At 46.3% G+C, this 19,168-nt stretch overlaps 1 protein-coding gene and 1 pseudogene across 1 annotated transcript; both read left to right on the top strand.

The window, feature by feature from the left end:
- Window positions 1-298: 298 nt before the first annotated feature.
- Window positions 299-6,833, top strand: selenot2 (selenoprotein T, 2). The gene is made up of 6 exons (XM_018733252.1): window positions 299-641; window positions 3,006-3,116; window positions 3,212-3,338; window positions 4,219-4,306; window positions 5,050-5,196; window positions 5,685-6,833. Exons 1-5 carry the CDS (start codon window positions 424-426, stop codon window positions 5,169-5,171), a joined length of 666 nt encoding a protein of 221 aa, XP_018588768.1. The 5' UTR covers window positions 299-423; the 3' UTR covers window positions 5,172-5,196; window positions 5,685-6,833.
- Window positions 6,834-7,359: 526 nt separating this feature from the next.
- Window positions 7,360-19,168, top strand: part of LOC108923131 (ecto-NOX disulfide-thiol exchanger 2-like) — a 158,637-nt pseudogene continuing 146,828 nt past the window's right edge.

Below are 19,168 nucleotides of genomic sequence, written 5' to 3'. Positions count from 1 at the left end.
TCTATATTATGTCTATACAATGTCTTTATTGCCTTGTAATGGTTTATCATACGAGAGTGGTACTTCAGCTTCTGCCGAAACAGCCTTGAGCAAATTACTGCCTTTGAATTGGTGGAGTAGAAATAGTAATCCGTACGATTTAATACAGTTACACTGTGGGAAAACACGTAAGGTGACCAAATTACTCATTAATTAACGTTAACAAAACGCTTTATTCACGTTCAGGACGAGGCTGCACTGCGGCCTCCTACCACTAGGGGGCGATGTTAATGCGAACTCTACTGTAATGTCTGCGCCTCCGGCCGGTCGTTGGCTGTAACGCAGAGGAAGGAGTGGAGAGGAGATCACATAGCAGACGTCTGTAGACATTCGAGGTTTCAAGGTCTTCAAACGCAACGTATATCCCCTGGTCCCGGGGGCGGAATGGCGGAGTACAGTCAGGCGGGCATCCTGACAGCACTGCTTCTCTTCACGGTGGTCACTGTGCGGGACATTTACCTGGGCAAAAACATGAGCGAGGAGGTGCAGCAGCAGGCCGCGGAAAGCCCCGATCTCGAGTCCCTGAGCTCGCCGACCGCGGACGCGCAGAGGACGGGCAAGGCCCGGATGTACATGGGCCCGGTGCTGCGCTTTCAGTTCTGGTACACGCACCTGTTGAGCACTTTACTTATTTCTTCTCGTTGGTTTTGCGTATGTTGTTTTTATATTTACGTAATAATTTCTTCTAGAAACTGTTCTTTTCGCCCTTTTTTCCGTGTTCAGCTGTTACCGCCGCGTACGTGTCGTGTGTTTTGTTTTCTTGGTTAAACTCCGCGGCCTGTGCAATAATGAATGATCACTAAATAACCATTTTGCGGCTCCTGAAGAAGTTGTTTTCTCTGGAGGCCTTTGGATTTGAAAGGGTTCTAGAGTTCTAGTTTTTATCTTTCTTTGTATATCTTAGAGTGGTCTAAATTAAATATACTTAAAATATTTATGTTTGTCAGAAATCACTGTGTGTGTGTCATGATGAACGCTTATTTCTGTAGGTCTGGTATATTTTTGCAAATTAAACATGTTCAAGTTTGTCGTACCTCGAAATGTGGAATTTGTCACCATTAGGCTAGGAAATAATACAACAGTAGGAGCCTTTTATAGTTTCAAGTTTGTGTGTGTTGTTTGTTAGACAGCGTTGGAAGAGAGAGGAGGGTGTGTGTGTGTTCTGGGTGTGGACCTCTTGGCAGCGACAGTAACGCTGCAGCCCGGCCCTGTAGAAAACAATGGTGTTCAACACAGTAAACATCCTTATGCAATCCTGTATTGCTTAAAAATGGTACCATGGTGGTTAGAGCTGCTGCCTTCGGACCCAGAGGTCGCAGGTTCGATTCCCACCCAGCCGTAGTACTCCTGAGCAAGGTACGTACCCTGTCAATACGAAATACCCGGGCGTAAATGTTTGTATACCTTTGAGAAAGTATAAAAAGAAATTTGTAGGAAGATGATCAGGAATTAATTGTCTGTTCTGAGTTTTATGCAGTTACTCATGCCATGAACATGGGTGCATAAAGTGGAAACGGTTTACTTAACAATCACGTCTGCAGCCATGTCTCTTTTTCCTAATGTAGTGGACAAATTATATTTTCGCTGAGATCTATGTCGCTTTGGAGAAAAGTGTCTGCTAAATGGAAAAACGGTAAATAGCTGCAGCTGTAAATGAGTAAATAATTGTCAGTGCACTAATGTTGTAAGTCAGTCTGGAGAAAAGCGTGTGCTAAATGAATAAATGTACATCTGGTGTTATGTAGCTGATGCTTTTCTTCAAAGTGAGTTTTAGCATTAAGCTGTTTTGTGCTTTGCCCATTTTAATAGAAGGGTAATTTTTATATAGCATCAGGTCAAGAGAAAGCATCTTGATCAGGGTACTACAGATCACCAGGCAATGGTCCTAACCACTGTCTCACCTTCTGGTGCTGTTTTCCCTCAACAAGGAAAGTGAATTACATAAATTACAAGTAACGTTGTTCTAGAATGTTGAGCATCTGCAGCTGTAGTTGAGCTTGAATTAGAGGCCTGAACACAGTGCTGAAGCACTTTCTGCAGTTTATTCTACATTCAGTAATTGGTTTTAATATTATGTAAGAGGCATCACTTCATCTGACCCAAAAAAATAAGTGGGAAGTACCACCTAGCAGGATGTCATGTGTCCTCAGTGGGAATTAACTTAATCGCTTGCATGTAGTTAAGGTTTTATATATGCAGGCAGTGTTGTTGGTTAAATAACTGGATTTTAAATCAAGTCCCTTGATATTCTGTGCATTGCTCTAAGGTCTCCATCAGGCTGGATTAAATGTTGAATTGTAACATGTTTGAGGAATCGATGAGCCGGTTTACAAAGTCGTTCGATGTCTGTATTTTACTGATGCCTGTTTGGGGAGTTGATCAAGACCAGAAGTGGTTCACTGCCTTGCACGTCGATGCCAAGGGGATTCAAGTTATATTTCTTCCGCCTGTTACTGCAAGTGTAGATATTTCCTATTGCTTGTTTCATTGCTTAGCCTTTATTAGTTTTACTTGCCTGGGGAATGTTGTTTTTGTAAGAAAGCCTAAATTGCTGTACTACTTGTCATCCAACAAATCTCAAGCAAATGATGAGTTTATGCAACAATAAAGGCTTGAAATGCAGAGACATTGATTAAATGGTTTTGCTGTGATATGGCTGCAAGTTCAGAATGAATTTTATGGTGGGATTATGATTGTGGCCTTACTTCTGCCATCTGGCAGAGCTAATTAATATAATGGAAATGAGATGACAACATGCGATAAATCCCATTTCAGCTTTAATCCTCTTAGTCCAACATGTTGCTGGTGGAATTGGCTGGGTGATGTGGAGCCACTTCTTTCCCACGCTGTTACTCAGCTAACGTAGCATTTTGTCAGTTTATTAGTTATAAATGTGTCTTCACGTTTATTTGGAAGTCCTTGAAAACCCTGTTTAATAATTGGTTTTCGTATTTTTTTCTACATAGTATTTCCTGAGGGTACAGCAAGGTGTACCAGGAGTACTCCAGGTCTATCAGCCAGCTGTACCCGGACATCCGAATTGAGGGTGAGAACTATCCCCCAAAAGCCATTAACAAGTAAGTCTTCCTTATATAAAAATATTTTCCTGTCTGCACCGAACAGGCCAAAGACTGAATGTGTAACACTTAAAACCTCCTCTTGTACTCTACAGATACATTGCAAATTTTATTTCGTACTTCAAACTCCTCGCCATTGCCCTGATTGTCAGTGGCCAGAACCCCTTCCCCCTCCTTGGAATGGACACGCCAACAATCTGGTCATGGGGACAAGAAAATAAGGTAACAATAGTTTTCTTGGAAGTTCTTTTCCTTTATGCATTCCATATGTCAAATAGCATTGATGTATAATTTCAACCCAGAACTTTATTTTGCCATGTTATGTTGTAACTCATGTGGAATGCCAGGCTCTTTTCAAACTACTGTCAAATTAGGTCTGGGAATCCTCCACTTGAAGACTGAATTACACATACTCCAAACCATGAAGTACATTACATTTACTCATTTAGCTGACACTTTTCTCCAAAGCAGCTTACAATTATTTACCCATCTATAGAGCTGGGTAGTTTTACTGGAGCAATTCAGGGTAAGTACCTTGCTCAAGGGTACTACAGCTGGAGGTGAGACTTGAACCTGTGACCTTTGGGTCCAAAGGCAACAGCTCTAAGCACTACGTTATCAGCTGTCCCAGTACCTGACACTTCAAGCAGGATGAGAAACTAGCTGGCTGTGCTAAAGAGGGCACTAACCTATATAAACAGCCTTGTATGGGTCCAGGGATGGTGCCATCATTGTGGTTCATGACAATCTGTAAAGTCCTGTGTCAGCAGCCAGAGTCTGTGGCTTATTAAAGGAGCTGAAGCCACCTGGGAATCTGTGATCTAAATCTATATTCAGATTACGTAGCAAGTAAGCTTTTAGGTTGTGACTAGACTTGTTTGCTCAACCTAAGGACAAATACTTTTTACTGTTCCACTGAATGGGTGGAAGGGTTCAGTGGTTCATGATGTTCGAGTCCTTTAATGTAAAAATAGCTTGTATAACTGGTTTTTCACACCCATCGAACTGTCGTCCCCCCCCCCCCCCCCCCCCCCCCCCCCCCCCCCCCCCCCCCGAGATTGCTGTGCAGTACCGTAAATGTTTGCTTTGCTGTCTCTTGCAGATATTTTCATGCTTGATGGTGTTTTTCCTCAGCAATATGCTAGAGACCCACTTCCTGTCTACAGGTGCTTTTGAAATTACGCTCAATGGTATGTAACTTTCTACCTTTTCATTGCTTGAACTGCATTAAAGTGATGTGGAGACCAGTTTGTCTAGGGACTGTGCCTTGCTTCTTATTGCACACCTTAGAATTATTTTGCCCAGAATCTTGCTCCTTGGTGATGCGTAGATGTCTGTAAAGACATTAAGTATTAATTGAAGCTGTTTCTCTCTCTGCCTGTGTTACAGCCTGTGCATCTGCTGATTGTAAATGCGTGCTTTTTTTCTGTCTGTACATTGAGTGAGTGAAAAATGCTGTGCAACAAATTAGTCCTGTAGGTTGGCAACATAATTTGTCCTCCTAGTGCTCAGCATCCTTGAAATGGCACGTCCCCTCGGCATCAGTCTCCAATAAGAGTCCTCGCACTGTCACTGTGGGCTTTCAGGAAAGGCTTCTGTTGGCTGTAAAAACTTTAATGTGCCTTCTGAAGATGATGCCATTCTAATGGGTTTGAATTAAACTTCCATGTTGGTCTTTTAAATTACTCTAGAGGAGTGTAAATCCCTTGCGCAAGCTATTAAATTGAAACTGCCCTTACATTATCTGTAAATGTTAAATTAAAGGTTGTCAGCACACTCTTCGTATTTTACATTGTCATAAAGTAAAGTAATTACATAAATGTCCATTTTAATGTATACTTTCTAGTGTTTTTTTTTTTTTTCTTTTCTCTTTCCCTCCTCCCTTCGTTGTTAATGAGTCTTTATTAATCATGTTTCCTCTTGCTTGGTGAAGATGTACCAATTTGGTCAAAGCTGCAGTCTGGACGTGTACCTAACATCCACGAGCTTTTTCAAATCCTTGATAATCATCTGAAGATGAATCAAGTCGACAAGATCTCCTTCCCGGCTCCGTAGAACTGGTTTCCAAGCAGCCAGATTAGTAAGTAATTAAGCCAATATGCCAGTCACAGCCTAGCAATCGACGTCGTGCAAGTGTGTGATGGGCAGCTTGTTAATTGCATCCTAGACTGAAAGGACACTGTGGACCTCTGGACCACCCCTAGAACATTGTGATTGGCACACTGGGTCGAAGCGCAGTCCCCTTCCATTCAGTGCGAAAATGGGCTAGACCTTTTTCAGGCACCTGTCTTAGGACTTGCATTCATTTGCAATCTCTTGTTTCCTTCTAAAAGTCAAGGATAATTTTGAAGTGTTTAGTGATTGCATGGTGTTTTGGGGAGCGTTCTTTAAATGGAGGTGTTGATGGGGTGATGGAGTTGCATCCAGAAGGTCAAGATTACTGCAGTTCCTGTCAGGGCCCTTTGGTCTCTTAATGGAGTGCATTTTGCTTTAGCACACGTGCAGGGCTCTTGTCATCAAAAGCTGCAGCTCTCATATGTCGGGGCTGTCTCATTTTCGGTCCTGCAGGCTCCTCGGGTGTCCGGAGCTGTTTCCCAGTCGTGCGGAACTGTCCTGTGGCATAATGAAGGCCTGCGCTGCAAACAGCTTGCTGTAGGTGCTGGCTGGATGTCTCTGCCACTCTGCGCACTGCTGCCGCCTTGGAAACCCTCCCACACTGGAGGAAAACTCCACACTGCCAGCACGGTCAACTTGGAAGTCTGCTGCTGCGAGCGTCATTGATTAACCTAATGTGTTCCACCCTGTGGTATTGATCCACTCTGTGTATAGTCACTGATAGGGTGCTGTCCTAAGTTGCCCTGCTGTTGAATGTCTTATTCTTTCCTGTATCTGTTCTTCAGATATGGGAGAAAGACTTGTCTTATTGGAGGCAACCAAGTTGGTTCTCTTGAGCTGAAAGCTTAAAATGCTTGAATTTTTTTTTTTTTTTTCTTTCCCCCCCCTCCTTTCTCCTCCTCTGTTTTAGTTTCATGACTGCAGTTTGGTCTTAAGTGTATGGGTCTATTCTGTAAAATGTATTTGGTTGGAGGTTAAAAGTACAAAAAGAAATGTTGTGCAGGGGGAAAGGAATACACTCCATCTATGGAGCTGGCCGTGGTGGTGATTTTCTTAAAAGTCTTGAACGCTGGAGAGTCATTTTGAGTTTATCAATACCAGACCATGAGATAAATACAGCATATAGGTGGGGTCTTGGGTATCTGTCAAAATGAAAAATGTACAGTTGGTTTTTGGCCACAAATCCTTTCAGTTTGAAATAACCTCGAAGTCATCGCTACAGCGGTTCCATAGCTCATGTACATACCTCACCACATAGCACCTGTAAAAGAAAAAATATGTATTGTGGATGCTGTTTTGTTTTGGTAGAGATGCTAGAGAGGAAATGACTCATTGTACTTGTCGCTTTAAAGGAACAATACGGTCTGAGTTTTCACTACATGTGAGTTACATGCAGAATTGAAATGTGATGTGCGACTGTCCTCATGCCGCCGCAGAGCACATTTAATCCCCAGGAGAAGACACTGTCAGATCCACCTCATGGGTTTGTACTTTGTTTCCTTATGCATAGAGAAAGTGAGTAATTGAATTTTAAGATTAATGGGAGTCTTACCTGTCGATTTATAAAGCCTGTAGAAGAAATAAATACAACAAAGATGCTTAGCACTGTCTCATGGGTGTGGATTGCTGTTTGCCTGTCTGTTTACTGGTACAAAATGAGCACCTTGATTCAACGCACTGCCAGACTTTCAATAATGTTTTTATATGATGAAATGGAAAAAGTGTGTGGAAGACAAATTGTATCTCACCTGTTGTGTCACGGATAACTTTGTATTCTTTGTGCTGCAACGTTACTCCTTGAACTGTGTGTTGTTGTCATGCACTCGTTGTATTTCAGGTTTAAGTTTAATTTGGAGAAAAGCGTCTGCTACATGAGTTAATGTCAATGTAGCACCGGAGGACAAATGTTTCGCACTTAGCCGCTGGGTGGCGCCACCGGGCGACGAGAGAGTACGAGCGATCCTCCACCTTCCCACAATTCCCAGCGGCGCGTAGCGTAGCACCTCTTAGCGCTTCGCGCTTTGTCCGCCTCTCGCTCAGTCGCTGACAGGACTTGAGGGGGCGGGGGCCCTCTACACTCCCAGAGTTCCTAGCGGCGCGCTGAGGGCTCGCTCTTATAGTAGCGCAGTTTGTCAACGGATTGCCGAGCGACGGCGAGGAAGCGGGTCAGAGGCTCTCCTCCTCATTCCCACAGTTCCCAGCGGCGTGCGAGCGACCCTCTTGCCCGGCTTTCGCGGCTTCTCGACTGTTTGCCTGGTAACCGCGAGCAGGAGGAGGGTGGAAGCGGAGTTCCGCGCGGAGACTCGCGGTCCGGGACGAGTCGAGACGAGTGGAGTGCGCGAAACTGTGAGTAAAACACGGTCGTTTTCTCTCAGCCGGCGCCTCGGGGCGCGCGCAGGCAGCCCCCTTCCAGCGCTGCAGGGATGTGTATTATTGTGTTTGTTTCGGAGGCAGGCGGGTCCCGGACGCGAAGTTTGAGCGAGCTGTCCGGAGTGTGTGGAGCGGCCGAGGGGACGGGGGACACTGACTGACTAACTCAGTCAGTGGGACCCAGAACCGGCCCGCGGGTTGCACTACCTCGCTCTTGTTGGGGGGCGAGAAATGACATTAAATTTTAAAAATGTGTTCAGACAGTGGTTCATCCTGCGCTCGCTTCTGCCGCTGCGAAGAGAAGTCGAGAGGGACACGATTATTACTTCCCCCTGCGGGGTGCTGTTGCCTTCGTTGTTGTTTTTTCTGTTTTTTGCTGTCGTTGTTCTGAGCTCGTGCGGCGACTCGCGTCGTTTGCGCACGCGGCTCGCGCTGTCGTGGTCCCGCGAGCCCCCGGAGCCTCTGGAGCCCGCGCCTCTCCCGTCACCGCTGTCCGCTGTCCTGACGGTGCAGTTCCGGCAGCGACCAGAGGGGGCGCCTGTGCTTCATGTAAGATGCCTTGGTGTGGCGCCTCGGCACTCGGCTCAGCTCGACACCCAGCTGGAGTGTCTCAAACCCGCGGACTGCGCGCACACGGCGGGGGTCCTTCTTGCTCATGAACGCGAGCAGCAGGTGGCGCGGCGCTTAAGGACGTGCACGTGTTGACTGCTGGTCGCTGGTTCGAACTGCGCGGCATGCTGCTTCATCAGTAGTGAATTACTACAGTAAAGTGTATTATTTCTGGGTTAGCAGCACACTTTATTAACTTATCACTCTAAAATTTAGTGGACTAAAACCGGCACCACTGTGTGTGTAAATGTTGGGGTACCGTGCTTCAGGGCTTGGAGACCTCCATCTGTCATATCTGTGGTATCTGCCACTGGGTTCAAACAGAACCGTGAAAAGGCCTCTAACTGCAAATTTATCTTTTACTTTTATAAATGACAGTAAAAGAATCGGGTGGCGCAGGGGTGCAGCGGGTACTGTTGCCGCCTCAGAGCCTGGGCTGTTCGGGCTTGGGTTTGGATCCGGCTCCGTCCGTGTGGGGCTTCCGTGTTGTCTCCGTGGGTTTCCTCTGGGTGCTCTGGTTTCTGTCCACAGTCAAAGACGTACAGTTCTGGTGGATTGGTGATGCTAAATTGCCTTTAGTGTGCAAATGTATGTGCGTGTGTCGTACCCTGCCGTTTGCCGGTGTCCCATTCAGGGTGTACCTTCCCCCTCTCAGCCTTCTGTCCAGTGATTCCGGGATAGGGTCCGAACCACCGTGACCCTGACAGACCAGCAGTTATGGGAAGCGAAGGGGTGACTAAAAAGACGAGCGACGTGCGTGTCGGCCAGCCTTTGCCGACGGTTGAGTCTTTCGCTCTTAATTCCCTATTACCATTTTCACAGCTGCTCGGAGCCCTTTGGTCCTCTCGGCTTTATGAAACTCTTGCTTCTCAGTACTTTAATACTCGTGTTGCAAAATGTAAACAAAAACTTGAATACCCCATCACTGGGACAAGGATCATAGAGGTGGGGATTTTTACCCTAAACAGGTTCGGGAAATTTTCAGCCAAACAAACGGAAGCAAATAATATACTTATTTATATGGTAAGGTATTCTTACTGTATCAGGTTAGTAGGAGTCAAAGGCGCTACAGCAGGAGCAGGAATTCAATCCCAGAACCCTCTGGGTGCAAGGGCACATCCTCACCCCCACTTTTCAAGTGTACTGTGACGAGTCGGTGGCTTTCGCTGTCTGGCAGTTGACGATCTGAAAAACAGGTGATGGTTTCAGAGCAGTTGACTTGTGGTCGCAGGAGCGACTTGATGCTCTTAACTAGCACAGTTGGGTTCGAATCTGGCGCAGTCTGTATGGAGTTTGCATGTTTTCTCCCTGTTCATGGGGAGCTTTCTCCAGGTGCTCTGGTTTCCTCCCGCAGTCTAAAGGCATGTGTTTCAGGGGAAATTAGTGACTGAATTGTCCGTAGTGAATATGAATGAGTGTGTGTGTGTGATTCTGATGGACTGGCAAGGTGTCCAGGTTTGCCCTACTCCATACCATATGCTTCCAGGATAGGCACCTGAACACGGTGACCCTGTATTGGATAATTACTTAGTAGTGGATGCAGCTGCCTCTTTCTGCAGGGCAGATCTTAGGAACATCCTCAAATAATGCTGTGCAGTATTTAATAACATTAACTATTTCATTGTTTATTATTTGTTTTACCTCAATTACTGTGAAATAAACAAATCTATTTGGTGCCTGAAATCCAATAAATTAAGCCAGTGGTACAAATTGGATGTCGTGGATTCATGGCTAATGTGGTAAACTGACCCCAGGGGAACTGTAGGACTCTTGGAACATCACCAAATTGAACCAGTATGAGAGCGTGCCAAGTTCAAGCCTGTTTCTGCTTAAAACTTTTTTTTTTTGAAGGTGGGGGTTGCGGGTAGTGGTAATGCTCTGCTTCTGCCCATTGTAATTATCAGCAGCCGCTGTTTCACATTTACATGTGCTGCATCAAGAAATTCTTTTCATGTCCCCTTTTATCTCATTATTCTTGTGAATTTAGTTTTAATCCAACAAAAAGGCGACGAGCGATAAACTCCATTAAAGCAGCACGGGAAAATGACCTTAAAGTAAGTGGGGAAGCATGCTGGGGCGTCACGATTTTGTCAGCGTTCAATAGCCACGGGGACCGTCGGTCACACGCTCCTGATTAGGCCGCATCTTTGTGGACTCCCGTTTTTGCATAATTGTTGTGTTGTTCCCTTCGCCCTCGGAAACCGATTGTAAGTCAGTGCAAGTCTCTTCCGTTTCCTGTTGATGCTGTTAGCTTGTTGCTGCAATAAGAGGAATATTAATATCTGCACATGTGCCTTTCATGAACTCCAGTGTCTCGGGTTAGTTGAGGTGACCTTTGTTTCTCGGCTGCAATGTGCTTTTATTTATTTTTTTTTTATTTTTTTTTTAGCATCCCCCCCGCACCACCCCGCTGTACGTGAGTGCTATGAGAGCTCGCCGAGGTGCGTTTGGCAGGGCGATCAATATGCATTTTATTAAATTGCGTCTCGCACTGCCTCTTGGCCGGGAATCGAATGCACCCATTAAGGGGTTTGCTCGACACCAACATCTGACCCAGGCCGATCGTTGGGTTTTTTATTTCTTTCTTTCTTACCTTGACCCTGATATGTGGCTCGTCTCGACTTAACGTCTCTGTTTATCATTTCGGATCTTTTTACTTTTATTTCCCAGAAAGATCTCATCACCATTTATAGCTGACACTGGCACTGTTCCAAGGGCCCCTCCCAACTCTGTACTTTTTTGCCTTATACATAAAAGCTGCAGTTTTTATATATATGGCTGTTCTTGTTTAGAAAGGTGCTCTTTCTCAATTACATCGAGAGCGGTGTGCACATCTTAGACTTTTTTTTTTTTTTAAAACCCTAAAGTGCAATATTCAATAGTATATATAATTATTAATTGGCGTAAGTTGAAAAAGTAAAGATGCGTTTTAGGCTTCCTCTTACTAATTAATACAGCGCTTTAGAGTTCTTTAATTTATTCCTGCTCTGTCATGTTGTGTATCTGTTTAGTCATGTCAAAATTGTAAGTAATGATTAAAATAAATTTAAATTATGTTTTCATGAAGAGAACATTGCCCACAGGAAAAACATGTATGTTTATTAATAAGTTCACATTAGCCATCCGCTCACAACTTTTAAAACAGAAATCTCATCAAAGTTTGCATTGATTAATATGGCTTCTTTGCACACTGACGGATATGGACTGTACCGCAGTAAATTGGAGCAGGCCCACTTCTCCTTTTACACATGCAAATACCTGTATTGATTTGTGGCCTCACCTGGAGGAGGAATTGGATGAGCTGTTCGAGGGACTGAGAGGTTGATGGAGGCGAAAGCGTAGCCGTGGCCCCCCCGTTCTCGGCAAGAGCCGTGCCCGACGCCCAGTCGGCGTGTTTTCGCTTTCTGCTCTAAAATTAAGGAAATTAGGTGGCCGTCGCGCTCGGCGACCTGCTGGATGAGATGATTGTACGAGTTCTCACCGTTTGCGGCCGCTGCCTGGTCCATACTCTCCTGCAATTTCTCCTTGTCGACGCCGTTGTTTCCGCAGTCATTATTCTCGTTAGTGTGTAATGGCTTTTGGAAGTGGTTAAAATTTGATTGGAGAGTATGATTACATTCTGAACGTGTTTAGTGGAATGGAGAGCGCAGGAAAGAAGGCGATAAGCGTTTCTCAGCGTTTCAGCCTTTTTTCTGCAGCAGTTTAATGAATATTAAAAGAACGAAGGTGGTGTTGGGATTATAATTTTAGCAGTAACCATGGAATCTGGGCATTCAGTTGAGTGTAACTCTTGTTGGAATGTACTGTACCGTGGGTAACAAGTGTGATGTAGGCTGGTGTTACAAGGCAGCCAGCAGGTGGCAGAGTAGTTAAGGGTCTGGAAGAATAGAATTCCATAGCAGGAAGAGGTTTAGTGAGGTGTGTCTAATAAGGTAGGATAATTGCTTTGTTGTGCTCTTGGTTGATTTACTTACTAACTGTCGGGGGGGGTCAACTACTTGCACGGATCTCAAGGGGGGGAGATGAGGTTCAGAGCTTGGCTCATCACACAAGAGCAGAATGGTATGATTCAAGAAAGCTCGTTGCCAATAGTAGGTTTCTCTTGACTCTTTCCTCTTACGCGCACATCTTTCAGTTGTTCCGAGGGCAAGTGTCTGTCTGTGTTGGCTTCTTAATGGATGAAATAGTCCACACTCTTTTAAAGGTGCAAGAATTCCAGCAAAGTTTGACTTGTCGCTGCAGACGCTTATCCTGCATGCAGTGACAAACTGTGTTTCAGACCAGCTCTTCATATCCTGCTGATATGACTGATATTGTAGAAAACGTGATGCCAACAGTACGAGACAGGTGAGGCGAAGTAAACAGCGGTGTTCCGTTGAACGTTTTTGTTGTGATCTCGTTGCGGGGCCAGTCCGCGAATCCGTGGCGAGAAGCGGCGCGGGGCCCCAACACGGGACTACGGCTTCTCAGACACTCGTTATTCACCTCTTTCTCTTTTTCCCCCCTTTGTTTGCTCTCCGCCGCTGCTGCTGCATGTGGCTGTCACTTCCTTTGGAGGCATCGTGGCTCCGTCATCCCCGAGATGTGATGAAAGCCCGCGGAAGCGGATCATCCCCCTGTAAAGAGAGACTTTACGGTGATTTACTCCACAAGGCCTGCGCCTGTGCGTCAGCACGCTGCCTGCATCAGACGAGGATCAGTACACACCCGGGAGTTTTGGTCAGGAGTGTTTCGGATAAATACGATGCTGACGTAACTTCTGCGTTTAACGTCTACTAATGGTCAATTACAAGATTTACAGTTACAAATGGGCCTCTCCTTTGAGTCCTGTGTTGTGCTCTGCGCTGTTTATTTGCATTACTTTGAAGTACCATTAATATTCACCATAAACTGGAGAATATATGCAACAACATGTTTGCGTGAAGTGGAGGGTCTGATGGGTACCTGGATTCGCAGCAGGAATCCCCAATTACTGCTCAGGTGTAATGTATTCCTGCGGCACTCGATGAGCGGCGCAGGAGCCCACGTAGACAGCGGCACTTCGCCATTTATCAAGACTCCGTGTTTTCTATGAACCTGCAAGTGAACATAATCTTTTCAAGTGCTTATATTTATCTCAAGTGATCTCAAGTTTATATTTATCTCAAGTGTTTTTTTTTTTTTTTTAATCATATAACAGGGCTCCGTGAAGAATGTTTCCATAAAGTTTATTTCCCCCCCACTTTTTTTCTTGCCTTTGGGTGTTTTAATTTTTGTGTTGCCATCACATCCGACTCCCAGCCTCATGTAGGCATATTGCTTTTTTGATTAAAGTGCGCTGAATTTGAGATTAAAGACGGGCCGATTCGGCACACATCTGCTCCTCTGCACAGCGGTTTGCTAAAACACAGACCGGGAGAATCATCTTAATTACCGTGAGCTGTGGCAGAGGAGCGCAGGATTGAAAGGTAAATTGCGGGGAAAAAGGTTTTAAATGTGTAGATGTGGCCTCTGTGGTCGTTAAGCATTTATGTGCTTTTCGTTTTTAATAAACAACAAGCGTGGAGGAAACATTTACACGCTCACAGTTAGGTTACAGGTTGTTGCTTGGTGGTAACAGAACCTTTTATTCTGTTTTTTTTTTTTAATTATTATTTTTACATTTTTTAAGCTGACAGCTGAATATGATCCAACTTAACTTTTGATCTTGGGAAATGATTACATATCTTGCCTTGCAGTTGAAGCCCTTGGGTTTGAATCCCTTAGAACATGATTTTTACCCTCAACTGATGCTATTAAAAAAAAAAAAAAAAATCGCTCAGATGCATAAATAGCTGAATTATTGTAAGCAGTTTAGCAGTCAAAGTTCAAATTGAAAGTAACTTTGGAGACAAAGTAACCATTTTCAATGTTTGACTGAAATTGAATTGTTTAAATTCCTCCAGGTGCTCTGGTTTCCTCCTCACACATCCAAAGATATTTCAGATGAATTGCTGACTCTCTGTTGCCCTTGTTGTATATGTAGATGAGTCAGTTCTTTGTGTGTGTGAGATGACCCTGTGTTTTCAATGGTGTCCTGTCCACGGTGTACCCCATCCTCATACCCCATGCTTCCACGATAGACTCTGGGCCACTGTGACCCTGCGTTGGACAAGCAGTTATTGGTAATGATCGAGTGAGTGAAGTGGTGCTGCTCAGCCGGGATGAGTGTCAAGGTGGACTCTGCAGTTGGCATCAGCCTCGAATGAACACAGGTTAAAAATATAATGTGCTAATGGAGTAACTGATGCTTCAATGCGACTCTTATCGATTTTAAATTCGAGTTACAGAGGCTGATGTAACCTTGATACAACACTTCCGCAGACCATTGGTTGGTGAAAGGCATCGATTTCCCCCGTCACCCATTGTACCTCGATGTCAGAATGGCCCGTCCTCAGCACTTCCACTCCATTCCTGCCAATTTACCGCAATTACCATGTTCTTTCCCATGCGACTTCCCGTCGTCGCTTTGCGATGATGACTATACAGCAGTTCAGAAAGGGTTATTGAACTTAGGAAGGAATTATCGTTTACCCCGTGGAATTCCTCCAAGTGTGTATCAAGAGGGAACGAGTGCTAAGAACGACACGGCGTCGTGTTCCTAACGCCCTCTTGGAATGCGCGGTGTCTATTCCCTGTCTGGCATCCCATTAATCTCACTTTATGGGACGCCGCTACCAGTTTTCACCCCAAACAATCCTCTCCCTCATTAGATTGTACGCGCCTGTGCCCCCACAGTATTTTTTGAGTGCAGGTCTGCATGGAAGGCGGTGTAAATTACAGGAGTTGGGGCAGGGCGCGAGACCGTTCATGCAAAAAAAAATTCAACACGTCCACCGCGAGCGATGCACAAAGTTTTGTATCCTAGCAACAGATGGGAGAAGATAGCGCTGGCGGATACGCACCCAAGGCAGTTGAGAGGTCTCGTTCCGTGAATTGATGAGTCAGTGTTTACTAGCAATCACTTTGTTTTTCATGTGAAAGATTCAGAAAACCCCAAAGTAGATTGGAGATGTAATCACTCCTCAGTGATATGATTATTTTTCACCCTGCTGTTGGTGTTTCGCCACCGTCCTGCTTCCTTTGTTTTTTTTCTTCTTTTGGACCTCCCCCCCTCCCCTGAAATCAAGGGAAAATGGATGCAATCAAAGGAGGTGTTGGCTAGAGTGGTGGTTCATATTAAATGCTGTTTTACAGTTGGCCGTCTTCCCCGCCGGTGGAGATGATTAGATGCCACAGGTTCTCGCACTTGATTCAGTGATGTCCTGGTTCCCTCCCCTCCCCTGGGAGGAGGGTGGTTCGTTGTGGGTCGGATTGTCGTCTTTTGTGTTTCCAACCCAAAAACCGATCCCTCTGTCCATTTCGACCGCAGTGGTGCTTGAACCCGGGCTGTCGTTAAGCCGGCTATCTTGAAGCATCCCAGGGTTCGGACCAAGAGGAATCGCCTGGACGGCAAGACTTCGCGACCAGGAGAAGCAGGGCGAGGTGCGAGGTGGCACCGCATGGTGTTTACAGGATGTGGGAAGGCAGCAGTTTGTTCATATGATCAGATGATGTGAGGGCTCCTCTCGTTCACTGGTTTCGGTCTTCATCTTTACGCTACAGTGTAAACAGGTTCGATTCCCCACTCTTGCTGTTGTGCCATTAAGCGTGGTACTTTCTCGGAATTCATATATTACTACTTACTCTGCTGTATACACAATTTCAGGTTTTATTGTCAGATTTATTCAGTGAGTACAGTAATTTTTTTGTTCTACAGTGCTCTTCTATTACAGTAATATACATTTTGGAGGGATGCAGTAGAAGGTTATAAACAAACACAAAAACAACAGTGCAGGACAAGGTGATGTAGGACAGTGCGGTAGAGAAGTGCAAACTCAGGACAATAAAACTGCAACTCATAGTACGGTGGATGTAAGGAAAGGAAATTTACACCAAGTAAGAGGTATGAAAAGTGCAGGGTGGCAGAGTGTAAAGTGACAGCTGGAGATGACTATTAGAGTGCAAATGGCAGTAACGATTTGTGGGTAAATAATGGTGGGGGGTGACTAAGCCGCTTGGGAGCGAAGCTACTTAATGAAGTCATTTCCTTCAGGAAGCGATTCCTGTGATTTATTAAAGAGGTGACATAAAGGCAGGAGCAGCCCACCTTGGAGGGTTGATCAGGTTGGCACCGGCCGTCGTATCGTCTTCTGAGCTCCTCTTGCCACGCGTCACCACCTGCTCGGCTCCGTGGGCTCTTACCCATCCCGCATTGTTTTTGCCCCAATGCTTGTTTTCATTCATTCATTCGTTTGTTTTGAACCAGATGGAAAGAAGTGAAAATGCGGACACGCACGCACATTACACATGTTCACAAAAAACCACCCCGCTGAGAAACGTAATACCAATTTCAGCATTCGGCGTGTCTGTAGGACACGGCCCGAGGGACTATTAAGTGATTTTAAGAGTTTTCCTCTCTGCCATTTATTTCCTGATATTAAACCCTCTGCAGAGTGTTCCTTTTTATGGGTCCAAAGAAGACAAATACCTCTTACAGTATATATCTCAGCAGTTTCCTCCCGCAGTCAGAGTAATGGCAGTCATTTTGGTAATCAACCACGGCACTTACATTACTGTAATCTGGCTAATTGTTTAATTGCACGCTTAGTGGGGACATTAAAGCACTCCAACATCTTACTTGAGTTTATTATGTGCGAAAAGCTTTTTTTCTTCCCCCCCCCCCCCCCCCCACGGTGTGAAATGGTGCGACCGAAGAGGGGCCTCGTCCCAGCGCGGCAGTGCAGAGTGATGCCGCCGGCTACCGTTTTAATCTGCCGATTGGCCTCGTCTGTTTCTGCAGAGGCGCAAAGCGCCTGTAATCCTTTGTTGTCGGTACACAAACTCAGGATTTTGTTTTATGGATTACGCCTGCCGTTCGCTCCTCCAATTGTGCGTTTTGAACGTTGCGAGCTAATGCGCCCAGATCCCAATTCATCCCAGTGTAAAGCGACTCTTCGAAATGTATGGCTCCCTCCGGTCGGCCTCTGCTCCCTGGCTGCGTGACAATAAATGTAATATTTTCTTTTGACGCGCAGTGATAAGGTAATCAACGGAGCGCGGACTGACCATGTGAGCAGAATGCGGGAGCTGTGTGTGATAAGGAGGTCCTGTCATTGGTACCCCCCCCCTGTAAGACACACACACACTCTGATAGACAAGCGCGAACACACACGCTTAGAGCTGTGCAGTGCAAGGCCCTTATCCTGCCGGGTGAATTAAGGAATCTTAAGGCTGAAAGCAAGCAGTCGGACGGCCTCATCTGAATTCACCATGGCGCGCGATCACGGAAACGTTTTGTTGATTTCATTGTCGCCACCGTTGGCAATTTGCTTCAGCGCTATTCCAAAAGTGCACTCGTCACGCCATCGTTGCGAGCATGAGCATCCGCGTCCTTTGGCAGGGACGCGAGTGAATTGTGTGCACGCTTGAATGGCGCGCAAACGCAGGGACGTGCTCGGGTCCGCATGCTTGCGTACTCGGGGCTCAGGTGGGACTCGGCCACAATGGCAACAATGCTAACCTCGCGTTTTTGTTAATATTACACGCCCGTATACACAAGTCTGGTAATGTGGTGATGTAGATAGTGTGGTAAACCGAACGGTGTCTGAAGGGTACCGGGGCGCGCTCTGTGCAAATTCAGCATCTGAGGCAGCGAGCACACGACCGCCTGACAATATTGGACATCGCGCCCTCGGCAACAGCGGAAGCAGAGTGTAGCGTGGCGAGGGGGGGGCGTCCGAGGTAAGACAGCCGCAGCTGGGACTAATTGCTGCCTCTATTTCTTCCGCCGGTGAAGTGAGAGAGGAGGACGAGGAGAGAGACAGAGCGACTGAAAGTGGCAAAGGCATTCCCAGACTCTATCCTAGCCCCAGATCACGACCCTGCCTCCGGTCTCGAGTCCCCGGACGTCACGGCCGTCCCCGAAGGACTGCCCTGACACGTCTGTTCCCGGTTCCCCCGTTTCTCCCCGTACCTCCTCACCTCCGCTATCATGAATAAAGAGTGGCGATAGCCAGACGCCTCCCGGGTTTCGGCACCACTTTGCAGCAGACGGAGGCGAACCCGAGTCCCAGCTGCGACTGTCTTACCTCGGACTCTGCCCCCCTTCCTCGCCGCCTCGGCGTGCTACGCAAAGGTTGCAGTGCCTCGCTTGCGAACGCGTTCCCGTGGAGTGTCACGTCACCTCGTGGAATGTTTGAACTGCTTAAAATGTTATTACCTGATGTTACCGTTGTACCGCGGGGGTGGAACTCCACAAACAAGGCTCCCCGCCCCGCGTCTTGCCTCGCTTTGTGTTAAGGTACTCTAGGTGTTTGTACTGTGTTTTACAGCGTGCGGATTCCCACTCCTCCTTGCAGCATAATGGAACACAAATGCCAGTAAGACCTAGCAGAATATGCGCAGAAAAGGGAACGGCTTGAAATCATAAGTTGCTCCAGGCCTCGGCTGGGATACCTCAGAGAAATGGTTTTCAGGATGATGTGAGAGAAGAGGACGCGGCCAGCAGAACTGAGCACGCCGTTGCCATTCGGCTTTACGTTCCCATTAGCAAACTGTTTGGCAGTCATGCGCCTTGTGAGGTCCTTTCTTGCAGTTAGAGTGCAGTACCCGCTGTCCCTGGCCAAGGTTCCTGCCGAGCTCCGTTAAATGACATTGCTTTTCAGAGAGGCGGAGGAGTTGAAAGGAGGCCTTGACACTGGTGTCGAAGCCTCGACCTGGCAGCAGTTCCACTTCTTCAGCCTTTGGGGAAAACTGGTCACGATGCTGCTCTTCTTTCCCGCAGTCTTCTTTACGCACCGAGACGGGGAGAGCATCTTTGAGAAGTCGCCCGCACAAAAACCCGAGTGGGCCTCCAGCCACGGCCCTTTTCCAGCGCTTCAAAAGTGTTCCTGTGCGGT

Source organism: Scleropages formosus, chromosome 13, assembly GCF_900964775.1.
Source record: "Scleropages formosus chromosome 13, fSclFor1.1, whole genome shotgun sequence".
Taxonomy (NCBI): Eukaryota; Metazoa; Chordata; class Actinopteri; order Osteoglossiformes; family Osteoglossidae; genus Scleropages; species Scleropages formosus.
Note: the sequence above shows the minus strand (reverse complement) of the source record. Positions and strands in the feature narration are given on the sequence as shown.